We start from the raw sequence: 25,391 nt of genomic DNA, 5'->3' as shown, positions 1-25,391 counted from the left end.
GAGTAACAGGGCTGGCACAGGTGTGGAGATGGGACCCAGGACCTCCACAGGCACAGGGAAATCATTTCATGACTACGCTGGGCAGGTACGATCCCCAACACACAAGTGGAGCACCAAGTGATACTGTGGTGGGCCGAGACACAGACCAAAAGCCAAGCTACTGGAGTTACCATAATTCAGTCTGCAAACTCAATTTTCCCACAAACATTTTAGAATCTCAAATAATCCTATGACGGGGAGGTGGGGGGCGGGGGGATTGTGTTTTAGATTGAAGAAAACAAATCAGTTATGTTTCTAAGTTGTATGACCAAGTTTCTTAGATAATTCCTACTCCAAGGTTGCCTGGGAAATTTAATTCATGTTGCAAATTAACAGATTTATGTCTGGCACGTGAAATCCAACTGTCACAGTATCTGCCGGTGATTGAACCTCCCCGAGAGTGCTCTGAGGGATGGGACTCCATCGAGAGGGGTAGTTAATGTTTCCCCGACACAGCAGTCCTCGCCTTCCTCCCGACCTGCAATATACCTGGAAATAATGAGCCAGCGTGTGCCACGTGACTCAGTAGAGCTGCTCCCGGGTATCATTTGGGCATTAAGTCGAACAGTTATTCTTTCATGTCACAAGGGTATCATTCATTAAATTATGGCTATAGTCCACTAAATGGGTCTGTGGTGGAAAAAAGCTTAAAAGAGCAGTGCTTAAGGTATTTAGTGCATCTAGGTAATGGGTTGTTTACAGGAGCTGTCCTGGGTGTCTGTTTTTGTTGCTGGTCGCTTCACACCTGCGTATTACGCACTCTCGCAGCCAGCGGTGCCTCCCCACCCACCGTGTGCCTGCAGAATGCCATTTTCTGGGGAACAAAGATGAAAATAAGATGCTCCCTGACCTTAAGAAGCCTCAGTGTACTGTGAGGTCAGACCCCAAATTACAAAGCATGGCATAAGTACCACCTTTATTTTGTAATTGTGGTAAAATACACATAACAAAGTTTACCAACTTAAACCACTTTTTAAGTATACCGTTCAGTAGTGTTAAGTACATTATCATTGTTGTGCCACCAATCTACAAAATTCTCTTGCCTTGCGATGCAACTCTATACCCATGAAGCACTAACTTCCATTCGCCTCTCCCGCCAGCTCCTAGCAACCACCATCCTACTTTCTCTGTCTCGGAACCTAACTACGCTCCTAACCTCATTCAAGTGGAATCATGTAGCACCTGTCGTTTTGTGTCTGGCTTCTTTCATTTAACATAATGTCTTCAAGGGTCATCCATGTGTCAAAATGTCTTTCATTTTTAAGGCTGAACAATACCCCATGGTTTGGATCTACCACATTCTGATTATCCATTAATCCCTTGGGATATTTCCAACTTTTGGCTACTGTGAGAATCCTTCTATGAACATGGGGGTACTATAAGCACTATTTTAAAAGAACACATAAGATGCTGTGGCAGAGTTGAGGGTCTCACAGAGGCAGATGCATTAGAGTTGACGCTGAAAACAAGGAGGCTCTCAACAGCCAGGTGATGAAAAGAAAGGGTCCCTGTGGAAGGGAAGCCAGGAGGCCTGATGCTCTGGCAGAACCATCACACTAGCCAAGTGCAAGGGGTGTGGGGGGGAATGCATGTTGGGAATTGGGGCTCGAGGAGTAGGTGGGAGTAGACCTTTCTACAGCATCGTCTGTTCTGGTTAAACCACTTCTTTAAGAGCCTGCCCTGGTCCCAGCTGAGGGCCCCAGGGTCCCACTGCCAGTGCACTTAGCCCCTGGCAGGGCCAGGATACAACTCCTTTGGGTCCCCCACGTGTGTCTTCCCCTGCCCCCTGGGCTTCCTTCCATCAACTTTGAGTGAGTCTCTGGGCCCTTTACTGCCTCCAGCTGGTTCCTTAGTCCTGACTGGGTCATGGATTCCAGAATTTTCTCTGGTGGCTGAGCGCTGGCCGTCCGCCCCCCGATGGAGTGGACCTGGGGCTATGGTTCTAGCAGTGGATCATCCAGGCCAGGAGCTATTGGGGACCCATAGGGATCAGAACAGTGTCCCAGAAAGAAGCAGCCTGCTGGTGGGAGGGCAGGGGAATGACAGCGAAGGACGGGTTAGAGGAGGCAAGTCTATGGAATGGGCCAAGGGGCAGAGGGCAGCGACTAAAGGCCACCCTGGGGAGGAAAAGAAGGACTGTGAAATACGAAGAAGTAAGAATCGATCGGAACCAGATACTAGAGAGTTATTAACAAGTAGCCAGGGTTGACTTCCCAGACTTAGGCGTGAATAATGAGATGCTGGGCCCATGTCCTGGGGCAGGGTAAGTTCCAGCCTCGGTCAGGGCTCAGCAACCACCATGAGGCAGCTCACACCAGGAGGAGAGAAATATTGGTATTCACATTCATGGTCAGTTTCCAAGGTTTACCTATGGTCACCGATGTAATTTGCACCCACACAAGAACAAAGGGGCCCCCGACTCATTCACGAGGAAGCCAACAGTCGGATGCAGCCACCAAACCTTTAGCTGAAATTTTAAAGAGGCAGGGTGGTGTAAACAAACCTTTTCTCTTGACTTAATGAGTGCTGTCAGGTGTTTGAGTACCAGAGGTCCGTCCAGGCTGTAGGTGAAGTTAACGTTGTCAAAGACAATCACGCCTTCATGGGGCCAGGCCGGCGGGGGGCGTTTTTCGTATTCCCAAGGCGCTTCTTTCTCAAGGTTTGTATATTCCATCACCCTTTCTACTGAAATCATCTGCAAGACAGAGGACATCGTGGGTTTATGGATGGTAAGAGACTGTAAATGAACCGTTCTGTTTTTTTATTTTAGTTTGAACCATTCTGTTTTTATACCTAGTTGATTAAGGATAGCTCACGTTGTAACACCCCCAAAGGAGAGAAGTTAGGAACTGGATGAAGACGTTGATGATTTACAAACTTGTTCATCATCTTTTGACACTTTTACGTACTTACGGGTACTTCCCTCAACATTATATTAAAACTAAGAGAATGAGATAAAAGAATGCTAAGATCTCATTTATCTACTTTTCATATCTGAATTAAAAAAAAAAACAAAAACAAGAGGATTTTGTTAAAGAAAAGACTACGTATAGCCACCAATCGGTAATTTAAGCTACAGAAGGGCCATCTGTTATAGATGAATTAAACTGATGGTCACCAAACCTCAATGTAATAGTCACTTTCTACTTCATTAGAAGAGCAAAATGAGTATTTTATTTTTATTATTTTCCTCTTTTTAGGAGAAGGTGCAAATATTCATAAGAGGAGACAATTTACATATTGACTATGCCCTCCTAAACAAGTGTACTGGTAACTCAACCCCTTTGACCAGGCATCCGAGAGGAGCTTAATTCTGCCAGAAAGAGGGACCCCAGCACATTCAGGTGCTCAGTGGTAAACTGCTAAATGCTAAAATGGGGGTGGGGGGAGGAGATGCCTATTAATTAAACAAAGAAAAACCTAAAAATAATAATTTTTTTAAAAACCAGGAATGAGGAACTACCCCATTAAGAAAAATAAATAAATGGGCCTCTGAGAAATTAGCTTGCATCCACTCCAGGATTTCAGAACCGCCCTCCCACAGAGACCTGTATTACATTTGAAGACAGCTTGTGAGGCATACAAAACCTGCTGACATGGCATACATAAGACTGAGAAAAAGATGTATACATTTTATTTTACATTAACTTTAAACAGATGGAAGCAGGATCTGAAACACGCTGTTAGCTCCGATGTAAAAATAACAGTTTTAATATTTTACATAAGGAGTGCTTTTATGCTGTTTAATGGGAAGGAGACTGGAAAAGGCTAAGAACGTCAAGATAAACATTACCATATTCTCGACTTCGGCGCTTTGCCTGACGCACCACTGGAACATGCCCATGAGGGTGAGGGCGTAGGACAGTGCCAGGCCAACCTGTCCGGCATCCAAAGCTAAATGACGAAAAAGGGGGAGTCAAGACAGTCCATTCTAAACCCAGAGTCTGGCTCCTTCTGCCACTTTACCAAAAAGACTCCTTTAAAGTATTTAAACACAGCATTCGATAATAGCAATAGTTTACACTTTCACTATCTGCTGATTGAGACCAGGACACAAAACCCCCTGCTGTGAATACACAATGAATACTAAGTGAGTTTATTAATCCCACAGGACTGACACACACCTGGCAGATGCTATAGGTATGTCATTATTTAGAGTTTCCTCATTGTGGTTTCCAGGACCAGTATGTAATTTCACTTGCTAGGTCCAATGCAACTGTGGTTGGAAACCCCTAAAAACAAAGCAGTGCGTACTAAGAACCAGTGCTTTTAAATCTAAAACACTCCTCTCATTGTTCCATTGTTCAATACTGTGATTTGGTGCTGTAACATGGAATAGTTAGGGATGGCGAATTCAAGCCATGCACACCAACACCTGCTCATCTGGTACCCGCGGGGCAGTGAGGATAACATTCCTTGCCGCTGAGCATCTTTCTCCACCCAGTGCACCAGGCACCTACAGCCAAGAGATCTGAGTGGTCCTGTAGCTAAAACCTAAAGCCCTAAGCTGGACAAAATGCTTAATGGTGAACTTGGTTCTATCCTCACAACTACCAGACACTACCAAGGGGCTCAGGGGGTCGGCTTGCTACATTTGCACAGGTCTCAACCCATTCAAAGACGATCAAAGGAACTCATCCAGACCCCAGTGGTCCTCTCCGTGGGCCAAACAGCAGAGTCACACCCAACCTCACACACTGCATATGCCCTAATACAAACCCACTAGGTATTAGACAAGGTGGCAAGAGTTCAATTTAATACTTGTAAATGCAGCCATACATGGGAATCATACCACGAATAGTTACTCCCATCTGTACTTACTATTTGCCAGAATCAGGGACCCAAAGGCAACAACGGTGACAAAGATGGCACAGATGGCATCCAGACGCACAGCGAACCATCGGGACGTGGTCAGAAACAAGAACCAAGCCTCTGGGATTGTGAACACAGCAAGCACGTGGAAAAGCAGAAAGACCACGTTAACCACTTCGAATGAGGGGGACACTGTACTCAGCGGAGCTACAGAAGATTTTTACACCAAGGAAGACGGCAGAGTCGCACACCCAGGGAACCGGAAGATTCCAGAAAGCTACGTGCATTATACTCAGGCATCGGTACAGTGGATTTTTCCTGATTTTGAGGGGAGCATGCATTAAAAAAATTCAACCCCCAGTTATAAACAGAAATGTGATCCCTCCACAGAACATGGGAACATGGTCTCGTCAGGGCACTTCTTCCTCAGCTGGGCCTCGACATGAAGCTCAGTCTCTCATGTGCTGTTCCCGGTGCTCCCACAGCAGAGAGGGCAGCTCCCAGTCCGTTTCCAGCACCTTCCATATTCATTCCGGGGCCCTGCACAGTGTTTATGCCTTTGGAGCCTGTATCTAAATGACCATCTCACTAAAGGGATCTGCGTGTAGCGTTCTAAGTGCCACTTTATCTTCAACATATGAGACAGATTGGAAAGCTTCACGGATACAAGGAAAATTACATATCAAAAGGGTGGCAAATCTGACAGTTAGGAAGTGGATTTCCTCAGTCACTTCTGCCACCCCACATGTTCTAAAAAAGGGGTCGGCAAACTATGCCCTGTGGCCAAGAACGGCTCACCACCTGTTTCTATAAATAAAGTTTTATTGGAACATAGCCACAACCATTTGCTGATGCATTATTTTTGCCTGCATTTGTGCTACAACAGCAAGGTTGACTAGTTGCAACAGAGCTGATATGGCAAACAGAGCCTTAAATATTTACTATCTGGCTCTTTACAAAAAAAGTTTCCTGACGCCTGCCCCAAAGGGACAGACAGTCATGGGCCCAATGATAGAAGAACAGCACAAGCTGGGGGGGGGGGGGGGGTGTGCTGTTATTGAGGAAGAGGGGAGTGCAGAGCGGGCAGGGGAGGGGAGGAAGATGTGCAGTGACAGAATGTGGGGCTGGCCGCAGGGGGAGGCAGGGAGAATGCAAAGCCAACAAGGCCACCTGAGAGGGGGGTCAAGGCTCAGGAGGCAGCAGGGCCCATCCTTTGAAACCGTTTCCAGAAACGTACAGACCTGAATGCAAATCCTGGTGCGCATCAAACAGTTCCTGAAACCGCTCCTCAGCTTTGTACGCCCTGATGGTCCAGAGTCCCTGGAGAGAAGACGACAAGTGGGAAAACACCGGGCTCCGAGCTGGGGAAGCAGAGAGAGAAGACAGAGAAAGTCAGTGGGGAACCATCTGTGGTGGCATCTGCCAACAAACAGCACAGCCAGAGCCTCCCAGCGGAGGGCCTGAGGCAGAACCGGCTGTGCCCCTTCTGGGAGGACCCTGCAGGTCAACCCTCAAGCCCCTGGTCACACCATGCTTTCCATTACCCACTTGGGAATAAAAGCTTCATTCTGACCCCATCTTTGACCAGCTTCAAATCATAGCTAGTTTTGGATAAATTCTTTGTTTGCTAACTCATTCATCACAGTCCTGCTCAAAGGACCTGTTGGTAAAATCTGGGTGTTTAGGGGAAGGTAAGATCTCACTTGTGTTACAGGAAGCTGCAGAGATTTTATAAAATGACAGGGAAAAACTCAAATTTAATGCCAGCACCTGATTCCTTAGCCTGGCATGGAGTGTCTGTGTGTCACACAATACCACGCATGTGGGCACTGCACATGTGTTAGGGATGCTCAGTGAGTATCCACAGTTCTACAGGCAAGGAGGGAGCAGGCTTCCATGTGTGGAAGCCCTGGGCTGTGGGCCAACTGACCATCCACTCAGCTCGGGGCTCATTCCAGACTGGGGACCATTAGGGTTAGTGCTAGGGTCAGGGTCCCCAGCCTGTGACAGTGCTGAAAGGAGAAAACATTCTCCCAGGCAGACATGACCTCACACTTCCCCTTGTATCTAATTCAGGCAAAGGACCACAAGTGATTCTGCGATGGTTCGGACCATCCAGTTTTATGCTTGTGGTCTTACTCTAGCATTCACACTGTTCTCTCCCCACCATACTGAGTAACTTTGAACTTCTCTTTACTTTAGTTCCCTTTAAACCTTGCACGTTGAAGAGAGCAACACGAACACAGACTGAGCTCATGTGCCAAATCGGAATGGTTGGAAGCTCCACAGAGGCCTTTTCTGCACCCCCCAGCAGATGTCCCAGCCCGCCCCCGAACACGGCCAGTCTGGATATAAGGTGCCCATCAGGATGACTCAGGGGAGTTACATGGCTCATTATATGAAGAGAGTGCTACACACAGTGCAGAGAACTCATGGTTTCATGCCCAGAGCTAATGTTGTCACATCAACTATTTCACCATCGACAAGTCTTCTGAGAAGGAAAAAGAGGTGCTACAGTTCTCCAGAGCTTGGACATCCTCCTCACTTGCTTCCCTCATTAGGAGGTCACAGTGGCAATTGATTATCCCCACAGGGTGGACCTATAAAACAGGTGTCACCCAGCCTTGAACACCAGGGCAGCCAAAGAACACATCACCTTCTTGACCGCATCCCCAAGAGCGATAGCAGTACAGCAGGAATCTAGGCCTGTGGAAAACTATCCTCTGTCTTCCACACGCCATTCGGGGCTGAGCGGATACCAGGATGAGTGAATTGGAGGGTTTGCAAAGAAATTTAACTGGTACAGAGAGAGGGGGGGATGCCAAGGCTCCGGTATTATCTTGCCCAATGTAATATCCTTTTTCCCACCGACTAAGCTGACTATCCTGAAGTAGACCTATGTAACACCCATGGCATTAGTCACCAGTCACAGACAAATGTAACCTACATTTCACAAGACAGACAGCTGTGTTTTCCGTGAAACCTGACGACTCTTTGGGACACAGGGTTGCAAATCTTCCCTGGCAAGGTGGGCGGGGAACTGCATCCAAGGACCCTGGGCTGCCAGCCTTGCTATAGGCTCTTGTTAATGCTGTGGGTGACCTGCTAGCTGTCATGCTCTTAATGCCTTTGGCAGAAGCCAGCAAGCACTGTTTAAGCCTCAACTCAAGTAATCCTCACAAGAACTCCAGAGGGCAGGTGTATTATATCCTTGACAGAGGGAAAAACAGACTGAGGGATTAAGAGCACTGCCCAAGATTAAGAAAATCAATCCAAGTAGCTGGTAGAGCTGAGTGACAGACCCAGTACTGGCTTATTCCCAAGGCCGTGCTTTTAATCATGGCCACAGCACCTCACAGAGAGAATAATCAGGGGTTAAAGATGCCCGTGTATGACTAAATGCAACCCTCCCCCCCCCCGCCACACACACACACTTTGTAGTTTATCTTTAGAAAACTCTAAAATCTTAACTCACAAGCCTTTCTCAATACTGGACATCTTAGTAAGCATCTTAAGTTGAACAAAGTCCCTAAGAATTGGCATGAGAACTCTAAAACAGCAGACATGAGGATCCATGACTTGAAAACACATGGCACACATGTTAACACTCCTCCAGCAACGCCCCTGGCAGACATTGCTAGTTGACCATAGAACCCTTACAGACAAAATGTGAATATGGCTTCATAATTCAGGCCTTGCCAAATGAATAGAGTTGGCTAAAGAAATACAACTAAATGCCATCCAGGCTTTACGTACTTCTCTATGATTCAACATTGCTAAGCTCACAATTGCAAAAATGAAAAACCATTAGATCAATTGTAGATTTGACAGCAAGAAAGCTTAAATGTCAGCCCAAGGTTGCAAGGTTTCAAGCGTGACCTGAAAACAAAGCTCGGGACATTAGCAGTTATTCAAAGCACACGGATGAAGCAAGTTTGTGCCTTCTAGCCAAGACAATCAGGTGTCCTTCTTTTTGCGGGTGGTCCCAACAGTGGCCTCAAGAGGTGCTGTCAGCTATTGCTTAGAGCAGTGGTTCTCAACCTTCCTAATGCCGCAGCCCTTTAACACAGTTCCTCCTGTTGTGGTGACCCCCAACCATAAAATTATTTTCGTTGCTACTTCATAACTGTAATTTTGCTACTGTTATGAATCGTAATGTAAATATCTGATACGCCGGATGTATTTTCATTGTTACAAATTGAACATAATTAAAGCACAGTGATTAATCACAAAAACAATATGTAATTATATATGTGCTTTCTGATGGTCTTAGGCAACCCCTGTGAAAGGATCGTTTGACCCCCAAAGGGGTCGCAACCCACAGGTTGAGAACCGCCGGCTTAGAGGAAACAGTGGAATTGTTATTTATGGTACAGACCACCAGGTCTAATCAACTGGCTACCACATGTGGTTATCTGTGGGGTGTGGAGGAAAGAGTGGCCTCCACTAGTAAATGACTGAAGCCTTGTTGTCTACACAAAAAAATGGCTGGGGCTTATCACTTGTCCCGCCTTCTCCAAGTCCTGTCATCATAACAAATCACATCAACAGAATGTTATCAACACCTTGACGACACTGCTCCGCCACCCCATTAGAAGATCTAAGGAAACCAACCCTCAACAGTAGTTTAGCTGGTTTTCTTGATGACTGAAAAGTTGGCTATAGCTTTTATGAAACTGTCACCCGCTAGTCTTTATGCAAATACGTAGGACAAATGCCCTTCTCGGGTTTATTATTAAAAAAGAAACACACATTTGCCACAACAAAAACTCCTTTATCCTGATGAACTTGCATTTTTCCACTTGGTAGATACGGAGAACCGTGGGAATCAACATTTCTCTCCTTAGCCTGGCTTCCAGAAAGCTAAGCTGGTGTTATTTTGCAGTAACTATCCTCAGCTGAGGTTTCTGATACAATTATCTTTCTTCTTTATGTTTTGGCTATCATCCTTATAGATTTTAAAAATACATATGTTAGTCTTATAATTTTTATCTTCCTTCTTTATGTTTTGGCTATCATCCTTATAGACTTAAAAACATATTAGTATCTATTCTCCTTATAATTTTGTTGTTTTGATGATAAATGTCTGTGCATTAATGAGATAAGCTCTGAATCGGTACATCCTCTGTGATTACCTGCAGAACACAATGGTTAATCATAAAATGCTTTCCCCACTATTCTAACTCTAGGAAGCTGAATAGAGTAACAGACTAAACTGATCCCTCTCCTATGTCCTCCCGAGGGGATTATTTTCAGTATCCATTTATAAGGACAGCCCAAGGGGGTGGGGGTGGGGAGCCCTCAAACAGTGTGGCACTACTGGTGACAAGAGCAAGACTGAAAATAGCAGTGCTTATCTTTTCAAAACATTTAACCACCACAACTTATTGGAAATGTTTTGAGTATGTGAGAGTAATATATTTTTCAAATGTATCACTCTGACATGAGTGCATTTCCTGACACCTTTTCTTCCTCTAATCCAGCGGTTCTCAACCTGTGGGCTGCGACCATTGGAAAACACATCCTGCATATCAGATATTTACATTACGATTCATAACAGTAGCAAAATTACAGTTATGAAGTAGCAACAAAAATAATTTTATGGTTGGGGGTCACCACAACATGAGGAACTGTATTAAAGAGTTGAGGCATTAGGAAGGTTGAGAACCACTGCAATCTTCGCCTTTCCTTTGTCATTTCTAGAAATTCAGGGGGAGGGGGAGAGAATCTGTTTTATTTCTCTACTAGTTAAAACATGATGAGATACTTTATACCTAAGAAACATGTATTGTCTTCTGCTCTGGATTAGGAAGTATGTCATGACCAGGATGGAAATGTCTGTCTTCAGTGCTCACATTCCCGTGAAATCTTACTCCACATACATCCATTCCTGCCTTATGCGAAGCTGAAGGCTGCATCTAGCATGGCACTGATCTATTTGCATTAAAGGCCACACTGACTAAAGGAGGTTTGAATACACAGTTCATGTTAACGTTATGAGAATTTCAGGGTCTCCTTAATCAGGGCATGAACGGAAGCCAGATTGCACTGCTGCCATCCCAACCTGACAGCCCTCGTACTCACTCGTAGATTCCAGGCGTTTGACATCTCTGGACGTTTCTAAGAAATATCTCCGAAGAACAATGAAAATGATGCCAAGGGGAACCAAGGGTATTGCAATCCAAGGTATAACCGCCACCGCCACGCCGACCACACCAATCACTTGCAGAAACGTCTGAAACAGTGAAAACAGATGCAGAGGTCTCCTGTGAGATTGTGATTTATAATAAGAATTAATGATCTCGTCTTTGCCCCCATTTCCCGCACAGACCTCCCAAGTGATCAAGGTATCTTTTATGTTAATGAAGTCACCTGAGGAACACACCTGAAAAACAGAACTGGTTGCCAATGGAGCCAATCTATGGTTAGAGGATTAAAACTTTCAGTCCTACCCCCTGACTGTCCTGCAAGAAGAGAGGGGCTTGAGGCTGAATCAATGGCCAATTGACTTAGTCAATCATGACCACATAACGAAGCCTCCATAAAAACCCTAGCAGACAGTTCCTTGCCCTCTTCTCGGAGAGCTTCCAAGTTGGAAAACCAGAATGCTTTCCACCATAATGAGCCCCAAGCTGCACAAGGACAGAATCTCCTTGAGCTTCATTCAGGACCTTGCCCCTGTCTCTCTTCGCTGGCTGTTGGATCCATATCCTTAGTATTCTTTACAATAAATCCGTAATCTAGCGTGTAAACGGGTTTTTCTAGTTTTATGAGCCATTCTAGCAAATTAATGGAGCCCCAGAAGGGGCTCATGGAAACCTCTAATTTGCAGCCAGTCATTCAGAAGCACAGGTAACAAGCTGGGCTTGCAAGTGAGTGTGAAGTGAAGGGCGGTCTGGTGGGACAGAGCCCTTTACCTGTGGAATCAGATTCCATCCTGGGCAAATGGTGTCAGAATTGAGTCGAATGCTCGGACATCATGCTGGCATCCAAGAATTGCTTGCTGGTGTGGGGAAGCCTCCACTCACACACATTGGAAATGGGTCCGGGAACCCTTTCACCTCCCTTACCAAGAATTCTTTGCAAAAATAGATTTAATGAGTTGTTTTGTTAAGATTAAATTCCTCACTTCCAAAGACGTGTTGTAATGGCAGGAAATGTCTCCCCATCCAACAAAAGAACAGAAACATAGGTGTGATCCTGCTGCTACCTATCGAATGCTTACTGTATGCCAAACACGGAGATAAGAACCCTCTGGGCATGAGCTCTTTTGATGCTCTCGGTAGCTCCATGCGGTAGGCATTGCTATTTTCCTTATTTAGCTGATGAGAAAATTTGAGACTCAGAGGGGGTAAGACTTGAATCCCAAACTATCATGAGTCAATAGATACCACCCAGGAAACGAGCAAGGAGTTATTACAGATGAAGAATCAGAAGACTCAGCAATACTCAGAGATAAAGAAGTGGATAGAGACATATGTAAAACTTTAGACAATTAAAAAGAAAAAGAAGTGGATAGGTGCAAATTCAGTACTCAGAAAAGGAGGAAAATGTTTACCTTTGGAAGTGGGGTTTTGCTTTCATGTTCTACCTATATTTAACATTTCCTGCATGCTGTCTGTGTATCTGGCTACATGTTAAATACTTCATGTGTATTAACCCATTTAATTCACAATAGCCCTACTGAATTAGTAATATTATCCCATTTTACAGATGGAGACACCGAGGCACAGGGAGAGGAAAAGCAACTTGACCCAGACTGCAAAGCACAGGGTGCTACAGAAACACGAGGAGGAATACTGGACCCGGTTTAGAGCGTTCTAAGAAGAGACTTGTGACCAAACTTCACAGGTGGGCTTAACAAACAGAGAGTGGCATGAAGAGTCTGCAGGTAGTAATCACAGTTGATGCAACTTCTGACCAAGAAGGAGCCCAGCAGCAAAGGTTAACACGGCTCTCCTGTGTCATCTCAGCACCAGCACTGCACCCTCTATCTGCCAGCCCAAGGCGGTGCCCACCACCCCGCCCAGGACAGCAATCCGTGAGGGAAGGATTAGCAGGGTGACGTCTACGCAGGCTCAGGTTATCATTTCACAGCTCTTCCAAATCACTTTTCACAGAGGTCCTCACAACCAGCTTGTGAATGAGGAAAGAACTGTCATTTCCATTGACAGATAAGGAGCCATGAAGCTCGGAGGTTAAGTGGCTGCCCCAGGTTCTCCCTGGAAGTTACGAGGTATCGTGGAGAGAGCCAGGAGCACAGTGGACTTTGAGAATCCATGTCCACAGCCGCAGACAGGAGGAGGATGGAGGATGGAGGAAACTACGAGGGCTGCAACTGTGGTCGGGAGCCCTTGTGAATCAAACTGCATTGTCTTGATGCAGACGCCTGTGCTTTCACGGCTTCTCCAGTCTCTACTGTGGTTATCGCCACAAAACCCAGAGTCAAGAGGAATGGAATTCTGCAGGAACAAATTCCAATAATAAATGGAGAAAATTAGGGCTGCCTGGCTTCTTTCCTGTTACACTCACAGCTGAACAATGTCTTACAGCTACTGGATTAACCAATGCATCCCACCCTGCTACACCCATGAAGAAGCCCACCTTGTCCTTCACACTCATGGGGGAGGGTCCTCCCAGCTGGCATCTATGTCTGATCTTAAGTAAAGTCACCAGGCTTGCCATCATTAGTTGTCAGGGGGAAAGGGGGGAGAGGCTGCGGCTTTTCTCTGGCTGTTGTATCCAGGGTCTATTTTATTGGAATATGCACCTCTGAAATAAGATGGACAATAAACCTCATGCCTACTACAATTTCTGACCTCTACATATTCTTCCTTGCACGCCCCCCCCCCCCCCAAAAAAAAAAAATCTAGGCCTTCCAAGCATTGATAACCTCAGGAACCTGAAGGCAACTCAACATTTTTTTTTATTGTTATTGTTTGCATTCCACGTCCTTTTTCCTCTAAGGAGAAAGCCTTGCTTCTTCCTAGTGAAGACACACTTGCTCTGAAGTTGCTGAGCATTCAGGGAGACGTAAGGAAAAAGGTGGGGGTCTCTGAATCAAAACCAAACCAAATGCCTGCTTACCGGGTTATTCTAAATTTCCAAAATAGAAGATCAATTTGACATTTTCTACTTTGTGCATCATGAACTGGTGTCATTATCAAGGGAAACACAAAAGCTAGATAGAATCTGTGAACCACAGTATCCCAGGAAAGTCAACTATGTCTACCCCATCCAGGTCGGCCTTCTTACTAAGCAAGCATCTTGAGTTGGACGCCGGGGTGACCAAGGTAGAGGACCCTGCCAGCAGCACCTATGAAGATGCCTGACAGGTACCTCTCATTCTCGGGAAGCCTGCTGCAGCTGTGGGCAGCTGTTCCTGACAAACTACACTGGCATCCAAATGAATATTAATAAGGTGCACAAAAGCAAACAAGGGAAAAGTGCTTATGAAAAAATTTAATGGTTTTAAAAACCTGCCCAATCAAACACTTTGCTGATGCCTAATGGCAAATTTCCTCATAATACTGAAGAAATCCCACAATTCCCTGGATCTAGTTGGCAAGCAATGAAATGTTGGTTATCCCACCCGCCCAAATACTAATAATGGATACACATTTCATGAAGCTTGCCATGTGTCCAACCTCTTAAGTATTTCACATTCATTACTTAATTTTATTCTCACATCAACTCTTAGTAGAAGGGATTATCGTCTCCATTTACAAAGCAGGAAAATGACACTCAGAAAGGTTTAGTAACTTTCCCAAAGTCAGATAATTCAGTCATTTTTCACCAGTGCCTGTTCTTTAAAATTCTACATAATATTGTATCCCATATACAAATCAGACTCATATTTGAAAAATTAATATCAAGATATAATCCTATTTTATATTATTTTCCCTTCCTACCTGCATTTTCTAGTTTCGTTGGTCTTTCCCATGAGGTAACCAGTTCTAGACTCCCAGCTAATTAGGGAATAATGGCGTGTTCGGTTCACAGAGCAGAACTGATCATTAAAAGATCTTTAAAATGCTTGCTAACAGAACACACTAACAGGTGTTTATTTAAGAATTACTGTTTAAACTAAAACACACACCAAACAGTTTCATGAGATAGATCAATTCGAAGCCCAGAAAGCACAATGACTTTGGGGGCGGGGGGAGGAACCAAATTTAATTTTAATAAATACATAAAACCCAAGGACAAAAAAAGACTATTTCACATGTTCAATATCTGCATTTAGATGGTGGTAAAAACGTTTACATTTCTTAGGAAGTCTCTTCCTCTAGAATTAACATTGCATTCTAATACACAGATTTTAACATGGTCCCTTCACAAGCACAATTTTAAACACAAGGACCTGTTTGCCTGTTTGGCATCTAACTACCAAACTGCTTACAGTCCTGTAAGAATTCCTAGGTATCTACCCACGATTTACTTTCAACTTAATTCCATGGAATTCTGTTCCTGCTCGCCTTTGTGAAGCTTGTGCCAAAGAACGTGTTTTCTATAAACAGCAGTAAAAAATGTATTCTTCTTATTCTATGCAAATAAATATGTCATCCATACTTTTGGCTCACTCCATTACTATTTGAACTCTTCCTCGTTCGCATACTTACATTAAATACTAAGTGAAATATGTATTTAATCATAAGGCCACTTAATCAGTAGACAGTACTTTTATTATTTGCTTACAGCATTAAAAAAATAAAACCAGGATCATTAAGATTGCTAACACCTCAAAGGAATTTCAAAGCTTTTAAATCTACTGTCAGTCAGACTCCAAAGAATTCCGTTCCAAGTTGTGATAAGGGCAAATCATCCAGATTGCCTTAAACTATTGCTGATCTCACAAAAGATATGGCTTAAATGCAATAAACAAAGCAAGATTCACTTCTTGGCAAGAAAACATGGCAAGATTTTCTTCTGATTTGGAGAAAGAAATGATGCCTAGTTTTTTGATCAGTAAGCTGTTTACTGATGTGGGTGTAGGAGAGATTCTTCTATCTATTTATTTTGGAAACATATAAGATAAAAAATAACCGTTCCATAAAATGGCTATCACACAGATTATGCTGCTGGCTAGTACAAGATTCTTGTGGAGGCAGTACAATTTTGAACAGGCTATCCAAAATTCTACAAGTATTAAGAAGTAAAATGTAATTCCAATCAAATAATACTCATTATACTTCAATTATAGGTAAATAGAAGCAAAGAGAAAAATATGGAAGAGTCTTAAATGTAAGCTCCTAAACCTTAATATAAATACTATTAATACTAGGGTTAGTATTAAATCAGGTGTAAGTTATGTGTTGATATGGCTCCTTGCATGTCTTAGGGAGTTCAGAGATCAAGTCTGGTTCCCAGATCCCTCTTTGACCACCTGTTTCTTTTTACTTCGTCCAAGTCAGTGTAGGAAGAGGTCTATGCAAACTCTAAAATTAAACTTTCCACACTTGTCCTTTCCTTGGGATGTGTCCATTATCCCTTTCCTCCCCCATTTGGCCTGGGATCTTTTCATAGCCACACCAGCTCTGGGGCTCATGTAGCTTTCCATTAGTTCTTCATCCTGAGTCCTAGCTAACTCCACTGCATAGTAGAATGGTGGGGCACAGCTCACAATTTCTGAACCACACAATAGATAATATTAGGGAAATGTAATGCACTTCTTCCTTTCTTTGTGATCATCATCTTATTGATCAATAGCTTCCTTTCTGCCTTACAGTGTTAGAGCTTATTAAGAAATTCAATGCTGGAGTCCATCTATATGCTACTTTCAAAAGGCACCCCTTAGAAATAAGGGCACATAAAGGTGGAAGTAAAAGGTTAGAAAAAGGTACCCAATGAAAACACTAACCATAAAAGAAATCTGGAGTGTCTATCTATACCACTATAAACATAGAAGCTTTAAGTTAGTAAGGATTCATAGAAGTAAAGAAAAGCATTTCATAAAAATAAAGATTCAATTTATACAGAAGATATTTTAAAAATCTACATTTATAAAAGCATAACAACATAATGACAAAACGTATAAAGCAAAATCTAACAGAACTCCGGAGAAATAGACAAATCCATACTCCTAGTGGGTGTTTTTAACCCATTTATCTCAATAACTGATTGAATGATCAGATAAATATCAATCCTATATAATAAAAGGGTAATATGCAAATTGACTGAATGGGGAAATGACCGGGCGCTATGATGTGCACTGACAACCAGGGAGCAAACACTCAACGCAGGAGCTGCCCCCTGGTGGTCAGTGCATGCCCCCAGGGGGAGTGCTGCTCAGCCACAAGCCGGGCTGATGGCTGATGCAGTAGTGGTGGCAGGAGCCATCTGTCAGACATCCCCTGAGGGCTCCTGGACTGCTAAAGGGCACAGGCTGGGCTGAGGGGACCCCTCCCGCACCCCGAGTGCATGAATGTTGTGCACTGGGCCTCTAGTCCTATATAATAAAAGCCTAATATGCTAAGTGCCTAGCCGTCCAGTGACCGGTCGATTGTACAACCAATCAAAGCGTAATATGCAAATGATATGCTAAGGCCGCTCAACCACTCGCTATGACATGCACTGACCACCATGGGGCAGATGTTCCAACCGGTAGGTTAGCTTGCAGCTGGGGTCCAGCTGATTGAGGCTGAGCAAGATGGGCCGACACGTCGTGGAGCCCTCCCATGGTCCCTCCCCAGCCCAATCGTGCACCAGTGGGGTCCCTCGGCCTGGCCTGCACCCTCTCGCAATCTGGGACCCCTTAGGGGATGTTGGAGAGCCAGTTTCAGCCCAATCCTACAGGCCACTCCCCTCAGGACAGCACCAGGTGCAGGCTCACGGCTGGCGAGCACTGCTGTGGCAGTGTGAGCCTCTCCCAATCAGGACTGATTGGAGACAAGCCCATGGCAGACAGAGTGGGGCCGGGATGAGCAGGAGTGGCAGGTAGGAGCTGCAAGTGGCGTTGGACTGGTTTACACACACTCCCTGCAGGCCACCTAGAGGAGCCCCACACATGCACGGATTCGTGCACCAGGCCTCTAGTAGATATATAAAAGGTTGAAAAACATAATTAACAAACTCGACATAATTTAAAAATATACAATACTGCAGCCAATAACTGAATACATTCTTTTCAACTGCATATGTACTATATAATAAAAGCAAGTATCAACAAACTTCAAGAGACAGAAATTGTGCAGAATATGTTTTGACCTCAGTGGATTTAACAAGTCATCAACAAAAAGATAACTAGAAAGTCATTAAATACTTAGAAATTCAGTAATAACCTTTGACATAACACCTGCTTCAAAGTATTTTGCCAGAAAATGAAATCTACTAATATTAAAATTTGAGGGCTGAAATTAAAGCTGTGTTTAGAGGTAAACTTATAGCTTTAAACTTTTTTTTTTCTTTAAAGAAAGGCTGCTGATAATACATGGGAAATCTTCCTTAATTTTGCTGTCAACCTAAGCTGCTCTAAAAAAGGTCTTACAAAAAAAAGGACTAAAAGTCTAAAATTCCATCTCTAAGTCAGAAAATGAAGAGAATATTAAAGTACTAGTATGTAGCAGAATTGAAACCAGAGAAAAGTAGATTTATGAAACAGAAAATAACTTCCAGAAAAATCAACAAATCCTGAAGCATGTTTCTTTGAGAAAGTCAATGAATAAACCCCTACCAAAAGAAAAACAGAATATCTGAATAATTCCATACCAATGTAAGAATCTGAAACCATAATTTAAAAGCTTCTTACAGAAAAGACTTAGAGGCCAAAATGGTTTGGCAAGTAAATTGTAGCAAATTTACTTAGCAAATTCTTCCAGAGAACTTAACCCCAAAATTATCATGATATATAACAACCAGACAAAGATATTAGAAGAAAGCAAATTTCCAAATCTGTCTTAGGAACACTAAATAATATGCCAATAAACTGAATCTAACAATAAAAAGGGATAATACTTCACAACTGAACTTGACTAGGCAAGTTGGAAATCTACAGAGCAGGCTGGAAAGGGTATGCAGGCTGGAACCCTTGGGCAGGAGCTGACACTATTATTCACAGATTCATTTCTTTTTCTTCAGAGAGCTTTAACTCTTAAGGACTTTTAACTGACTAAGTCAGGCCCACCCAGATAATCAACTGATTATGGACTTTAATAACATTTACAAAATATCCACACAGCAACACCTAGATTACTTTTTTAAAAATATATTTTTATTGATTTCAGAGCGGAAGGGAGAGGGAGAGAGAGATAGAAACATCAATGATGAGAGAATCATTGATCAGCTGCCTCCTGCACACCCCCTACTGGGGATTGAGCCTGCAACCTGGGCATGTGTCCCTTACCAGAACTGAACCCTGGACCCTTCAGTCCACAGGCTAATGCTCTATCAACTGAGCCAAACTAGCTAGGGATAGATTACTTTCTCACTGAGTAACTGGGGAATGTAGCCTAGCCAAGTGGATACTTAAAACTGACCATCAAAAGGAGGAAACACTTCCCATCTCTGTTTAGAAGGCCAGCATAACTCTGAGACCATGGGCTGAGTAAATGTTTCAAGGACAGCAAATTATGTACCAATATCTTTCATGAAGAACAGATACAAAAATTCTTTATAAAATATTATACTGAACACCGTGGTACACAATAAAAGATGCTACTTCATGACCAAATAGGAGTTCATTCCAAGAATATAAGGTTAACCTAACCTGCTAATGAGAATCAGTATATTTCACCACATTGAAAGAGTAATGGGGAATAATCATATGATCATCTAAAGAGATGTAGAAAAAATATTTGTGCAAATTCAACACCGATTTAAAAAAGTAAAAACTCGCAGCAAATTAGGAATTAAAGGAAACGTTTTCAATCTCATAACAAATATGTACCCTGCAAATTGCTGTTAACATCACTTTTAATGCAAAAATATTGAAAAGACCTGACCCTATGAGAATGAGAAAGTCTCATCTCACCCGGCTGGTATGGCTCAGTGGTTGAGTGTCGACCTCTGAGCCAGGAGGTCACAGTTCAATTCCTGGTCAGGGCACATGCCTGGGTTGCAGGCTCGATCCCCACTGTGGGGCGTGCAGGAGGCAGCCGACCAATGATTCTCTCTCATCATTGATGTTTCTATCTCTCTCTCTCTCCCTTCCTCTCTGAAATCAGTAACAACATATTTTAAAAAAAGAAAAAAGAAATTTCTCATTTCATGACTTCTATTCAACATTGTCCTGGTAGCTTTAGCCACAGCAGTAAGTTAAGGAGTGAACATAAAATTCATAAATATTAGAAATGAAAAAGTAAAACTGTCATCACAAGGAGGAAACATTTCCCACTTCTCTAATCTTGCCATTTGTGACAACATGGATGGACCTAGAGGGTATTATGCTAAGTGACATAATTCACTTATATGTGGAATCTAAAACACAAAATAAATGAACAAACAGAACAAAAACAAACTCATAGATACAGAGAACTAATGGATAATTGCCACATGGGAGAGAAGTTGGGTAGATGGGTTAAGAAGGTGAAGGGATTAAGGAGAAAGAAAGTGCCAGTTATAAAGTCAGTCAAGGGGACGTAAAATACCTCATAGGAAATATAGTCAGTAATCCTATATACTATAGTAATAATCCTATATAATAAAAGCCTAATAAGCAAGTCGACGGAACAACCAGTCGCTATGACAGCACTGACCACCAGGGGGCAGACGCTCAATGCAGGAGCTGCCCCCAGCCCGGAGGCCCCAGAGGGAGAAGACCAACAGTGGTGGCAGGGGCAGGGCCGGTGAGCGGGCAGTGTCAGGCCGGCCAAGGCGGGTGCCAGCAGGTGCCGCCCAATTGCCCCACCAGTTGCCCCACAGATCGGCCCTGATCGCCAGCCAGACCTAGAGACCCTACCCACGCACCAATTTCGTGTACCAGGCTTCTAGTGTTGTAATAACTATGCAATGGTATTAGGCTATGGGGAAGATCACTTTGATATAAATGGCAGCCTCGGTCACAGCAAGTACCAGAAACAGACACTAAGGTTCTCATCTCGCGGGTGGGCAGTGGGCAGCGGTCGATGCAGGAAGAGGCATTAGCGGTCTTCTGTGGGTAACTGTGTGTGCCCCACTGTGTGTGCCTCCATCCTCTAACCCAGCTTAGGGAGACTTAAGTGATCAGGACCTGCCTTGGCCTTGAGTGTATGTGTTGGGGAGGAGCAACAGTCTTGCCACTGTGGCCCCTGGGGACAAGCATGCTGTCTGTCCACAGGGTGGGTGATCTCACCCTGACCTGAGGGACACAAGCTGCTGGCAGTGCCCCCTTCTGTCCTGGCTCCTGAGGCAGGGGGGCCTGGGACACAGGCCCCAAGCCTGAGCTCTCTCGTCTGTTGATATTCCCCCACCCCCCCTCCCCAGGACAAACTGTTGCCTTAACTGCTGAGCCGTTCCACTGGTAACAGCCAAGGCCCCACAGCCATGCACAGCAGTCAGAGTGATCTCTCCATTGGCGACATCAGATCACTGCACCTCCTGTTCTAGCCAAGCCAGGATGCCCATCACACCTAAGAAAAGACCCAGGCTCCTCAACATGGGTGATAGGCCCACTAGAGTCTGCCCATACCTACTTCTCCCATCACATCTTCATTCTTTTCTCTTTCTTCCCTGGCCACAATGGCTGTCCTGCCGGTCCTGGAACAGGACGACCGGCCACATTCCTGCCTTGCGGTCTTTGCATTTGCCATGTCATCCTCCAGGAATACTCTTCCTCCGGCTCCTCACAGGACCCATCGCTCACATCTCCACTGAAAATTCACCTCCTGCAAGAAGACCTCGCTGACACCCTGTGTAACCTAGTACCCCCGCATCACTCTAGCCCAGGGGTAGGCAACCTTTTTGTGAGTGCGTGCCAAAACCAGCAAAATCTCTGACTCAAAATTCTTCTGTGTGCCAACCCTAATTTTTTGAGAACATGTTACGCCTACTTGATATCTCTTAAGGTGTATGGATGTGAAGAACCTTGAAGAAATAATAAAATTCATTCAAGTGACAAAAACACAGTATATGATGATGAAATACATTTATTTTTTAATGTATACATGTTATATAAAATTATTTATTTATCCAAGATGCACCTACACTGAATTTATCTGAAAAATAAAAAAGTCGATATTAAGAAAAAAATTGTAAATGGAAGATTATAAGAGAGGGTTTCGCGTGCCAGCAAAAGTTACTGGCGTGCCATGTTTGGCATGTGTGCCAAGGGTTGCCCACCCCTACTCTAGCCTCTTATCCTAGTTCGCGTTTCCTTATAGCAATTATTGTTTGAAAGTATATTGTGGACTTATCTCTTCCTTTCATTTGTGGATGCTCTGAGGGGAGGGGCTTCAGTCCTCTCAGTCACCAAAATATCCCAAGTGACAAGCACAGGTGCTTAGTAAGTATTTGTTGAGTAAATCAATAGAAAAAGTGGTGGATTCATAGGTAGAAACAGCATTTTCTCAGTCCCACCTACACACACACACACACACACACACACACACACACACACACACACACGAGAGGACTCATTGATATCAGCCTGAGTCCTGCCCCAATTTGCACAGGTGTCACTGCAGGAGCCCCGTACTGGTAGAAGCTGCACTCAGTGGCTTTCTGGAGGCAGACAGTCTTACAGGATGAGGTACCCCACATGGGAATGTACTTCATGGAAAAAGGGAGGTTTGGGGCCTCACAATGAAAACTGAATTTCAAGTCAAACTCTGGCTTACACAGAGGGGGTAAGAGATCAACCAAAGGACTTGTATGCATGCATACAAGCATAACCAATGGACATAAGACACTGGGGGATAGGGGAGGCTAGGGGACTGTCTAGGGCGGGGGGAAAAAATGGACACATATGTAATACCCTTTGTATTACTTTAAGCAATAAAAAAAAAAAGAAAGAAAAAAAAGAAAAAGAAAATTATTGATCAGTAAGGGACGCCGCTAAGGACAGAGAGGCTGGGAACAAAAAGGCCAGTGAGCCTGAGGAAGGGGGTTGCTGCTCCATACTTTCCAGGAGCCCATCTGGTGGGCTGGTGGGCCGCTGCGAAGGCCCCTCTGCGTCCTCTCTTTGCCCCTGGGTCCTATGTGGCTCACAAAGCACAGACTTTTCTTTCTTCTGCCCAAGAAGGGACTCTGGAGACTTGGCAGAGGAACACCGGGTTTTCTGACTGGCCAGCTTCAGCCCTGGAGGTTCAGGGCAGCCTATCAGTTGAAACCTTAGTTTCTGGGACTCCTTGCCCATGACTGTTTAGTAAGGAAGGAGACTCCTGGCTGGGGAAGACTCACAGAATGGCTCAGGTTGTAATCGCCAGGGGTGGGCAGCGGGGGTCACTGAAGGAAGAGAGATTAGCTGTCTTAGGCCCTTAAACGTTTGTCCTCTTTGCAGAGGGCCTCAGCCAGCAAGTTTCTGTGGGGTCAGCCTCTTGCCGCCATGCTCCAATCAGCGAATTTTGGTGTTGGAATATCCCAGGTCTTCATCCAACTTTTGCACAGACTGATTTCTTTCTTTCTTTTTTTTTTTAGTTTTATGTTCTTGTTTAAAGTATTACAAATAGTAGTACATATGTCTCCTTTTTCCCCCCATTGACCTTCCCCCGGCCTCCCCTACCCCCCAGCACATGCCCTACCCCCCTCAGCCTCCCTGCCAGTGTCTGTGTCCATTGGTTATGCTTATATGCATGCATACAAGTCCTTCGGTTGATCTCTTACCCCCCACCCTCCCGCAATACTCCCCAGCCTTCCCGCTGTAATTTGACAGTCTGTTCGATGCTTCTCTGCCTCTGTATCTATCTTTTTGTTCATCAGTTTATAATATTCTTTATTATCCATAAATGAGTGAGATCATGTGGTGTTTTTCTTTCACTTGCTGGCTTATTTCACTTAGCATAATGCTCTCCAGTTTCATCCATGCTGCTGCAAATGGTAAGAATTCCTTCTTTTTTTATAGCAGCGTAGTATTCCATTGTGTAGATGTACCACAGTTTTTTAATCCATTCATCTGCTGATGGAAGGCTGTTTCCAAATCGTAGCTATGGTGAATTGTGCTGCTATGAACAAAGGGGTGCATATGTCCTTTCTGACTGGTGTTTCTGGTTTCTGGGGGTATATTCCTAGAAGTGGTATTACTGGGTCAAATGGCAGCAGACTAATTTCTTGAGTGCTCATCTCGGGACTGGCTTCTCTCATTCCACCTTTGCTGGGATAAGCATCTGTGGGGTCAGCCTCTTACCGCCATGCTCCAATCTCTGAATTTGGGGGCCGGAATAACACAGGTCTTCTTCCAACTCTTGCACAGACTGATGTCTCTTAAGTGCTCATCTGGGGACTGGTTTCTCTGAGTCCACCTTTGCTGGGGTGACCAAAGGGGTAACTCCACAGGCCCGGTAGCCACCGAGCAGGCAAAATTTCCCCACAGCTTTGGTAGAAGGCATGACAGTGACCAGGTGTAGGAGGAAAGTTGGGAGCCACTACTGCTGGAAAGAAACTCAGAACTCAACAGTCACTTTGCTGAGCACAGTCCTGCTAGGTCGTGCCCCGCTCATCTCTCTCCCAGGTTCTTGCTAAAGCCTTGGAATCTGGCATCCGAAACACAGCCTGGGCCATGAGTTCCCTAGAGAGAGGGTGGATGTTGGCTGCAAAAGCAAGTCTGGGGGCCTAGGGCAGCAGAAGGAGACCAGAAAATGTTCCCCGTTCCCAGAGAAAACAGGACCCGAAAATAATTTCATTCAGGATCACCTCCATCTCTCCCACAACGGAGAAAAGATTTCCTACAGCCTGTCACTTCTGAGGGTTTAATGAAATGCTTTCCAAGTATTGAGCAACCTAATATAAATCGTTTCAGGACCTCTGAGCATTGGCAATGTTGAAACCATTTAGATGCCTTTTCCCACAACACTGAATGCTAACCCTCTGGGACTTTTAAACCTAGATTAGAAGAAGGCCAAATACTGAGGCAGAGTGACCAGGAGGTTCAGAAGATTCGGGGCCCCAAGTCCAGGCTAACATCAACCCAACCTTCTGGGACACCATTTCCTCAGCCTCCCAGTCTCAGAACCACTTCACCACATCATTCCCGGGGACTGAGCCCATGCTTTCCCCCAGGACTCAGCAGCTCAGTCTGGGATGGGTCTGAGGGGGCTCATGCCTAGGTCTACATGACAGCACAGTGAAGGCGACTGGGTTTGAAAGAGAGGTTCATGAGGGGCGCTCAACAAGTCTTCCTCAAACTTCTCCATAGACCGATTACCCACAAAATGCACTTGACTTTTGCTAAGAAGCCAACCAGCAAAGGGTCTAAATGGAAGTATCTCGTAGCCCAATGGGAAGGCTACATCGATAAAGATGAGAACCTTTCTGAACACTTGCCCAGGAAGGACACTTCACTTGTCCTCAGCAGTGAGCAGCAGCACTGGGGGTCTCTGAGAGGGCCCCAGGCCTCTGCTATTACATACAACTCAGGTAATTCTTAGGTGTGATGGGCAAGCCAAAAGCATCATGGGGCAGCCAGCTGAGGT

General features: G+C 44.5%; 1 protein-coding gene across 1 annotated transcript in view; it reads right to left on the bottom strand.

The window, feature by feature from the left end:
- ABCC4 (ATP binding cassette subfamily C member 4 (PEL blood group)) overlaps positions 1 to 25,391 on the bottom strand; it is a gene marked incomplete at its 5' end in the record, with an annotated part of 254,269 nt that overhangs the window by 62,204 nt on the left and 166,674 nt on the right. Inside the window, 5 exons of the mRNA XM_081082354.1 lie at positions 2,543 to 2,734; positions 3,833 to 3,933; positions 4,861 to 4,971; positions 6,093 to 6,212; positions 10,936 to 11,086. Coding sequence (XP_080938480.1) covers positions 2,543 to 2,734; positions 3,833 to 3,933; positions 4,861 to 4,971; positions 6,093 to 6,212; positions 10,936 to 11,086 — 675 coding nt within the window. The remainder of the gene's footprint in view (positions 1 to 2,542; positions 2,735 to 3,832; positions 3,934 to 4,860; positions 4,972 to 6,092; positions 6,213 to 10,935; positions 11,087 to 25,391) is intronic.

Source organism: Myotis nattereri (assembly GCF_964212035.1).
Source record: "Myotis nattereri genome assembly, chromosome: 2".
NCBI lineage: Eukaryota > Metazoa > Chordata > Mammalia > Chiroptera > Vespertilionidae > Myotis > Myotis nattereri.
The sequence above is the reverse complement of the archived record's forward strand: the minus strand, read 5'-3'. Positions and strand labels throughout refer to the sequence as shown.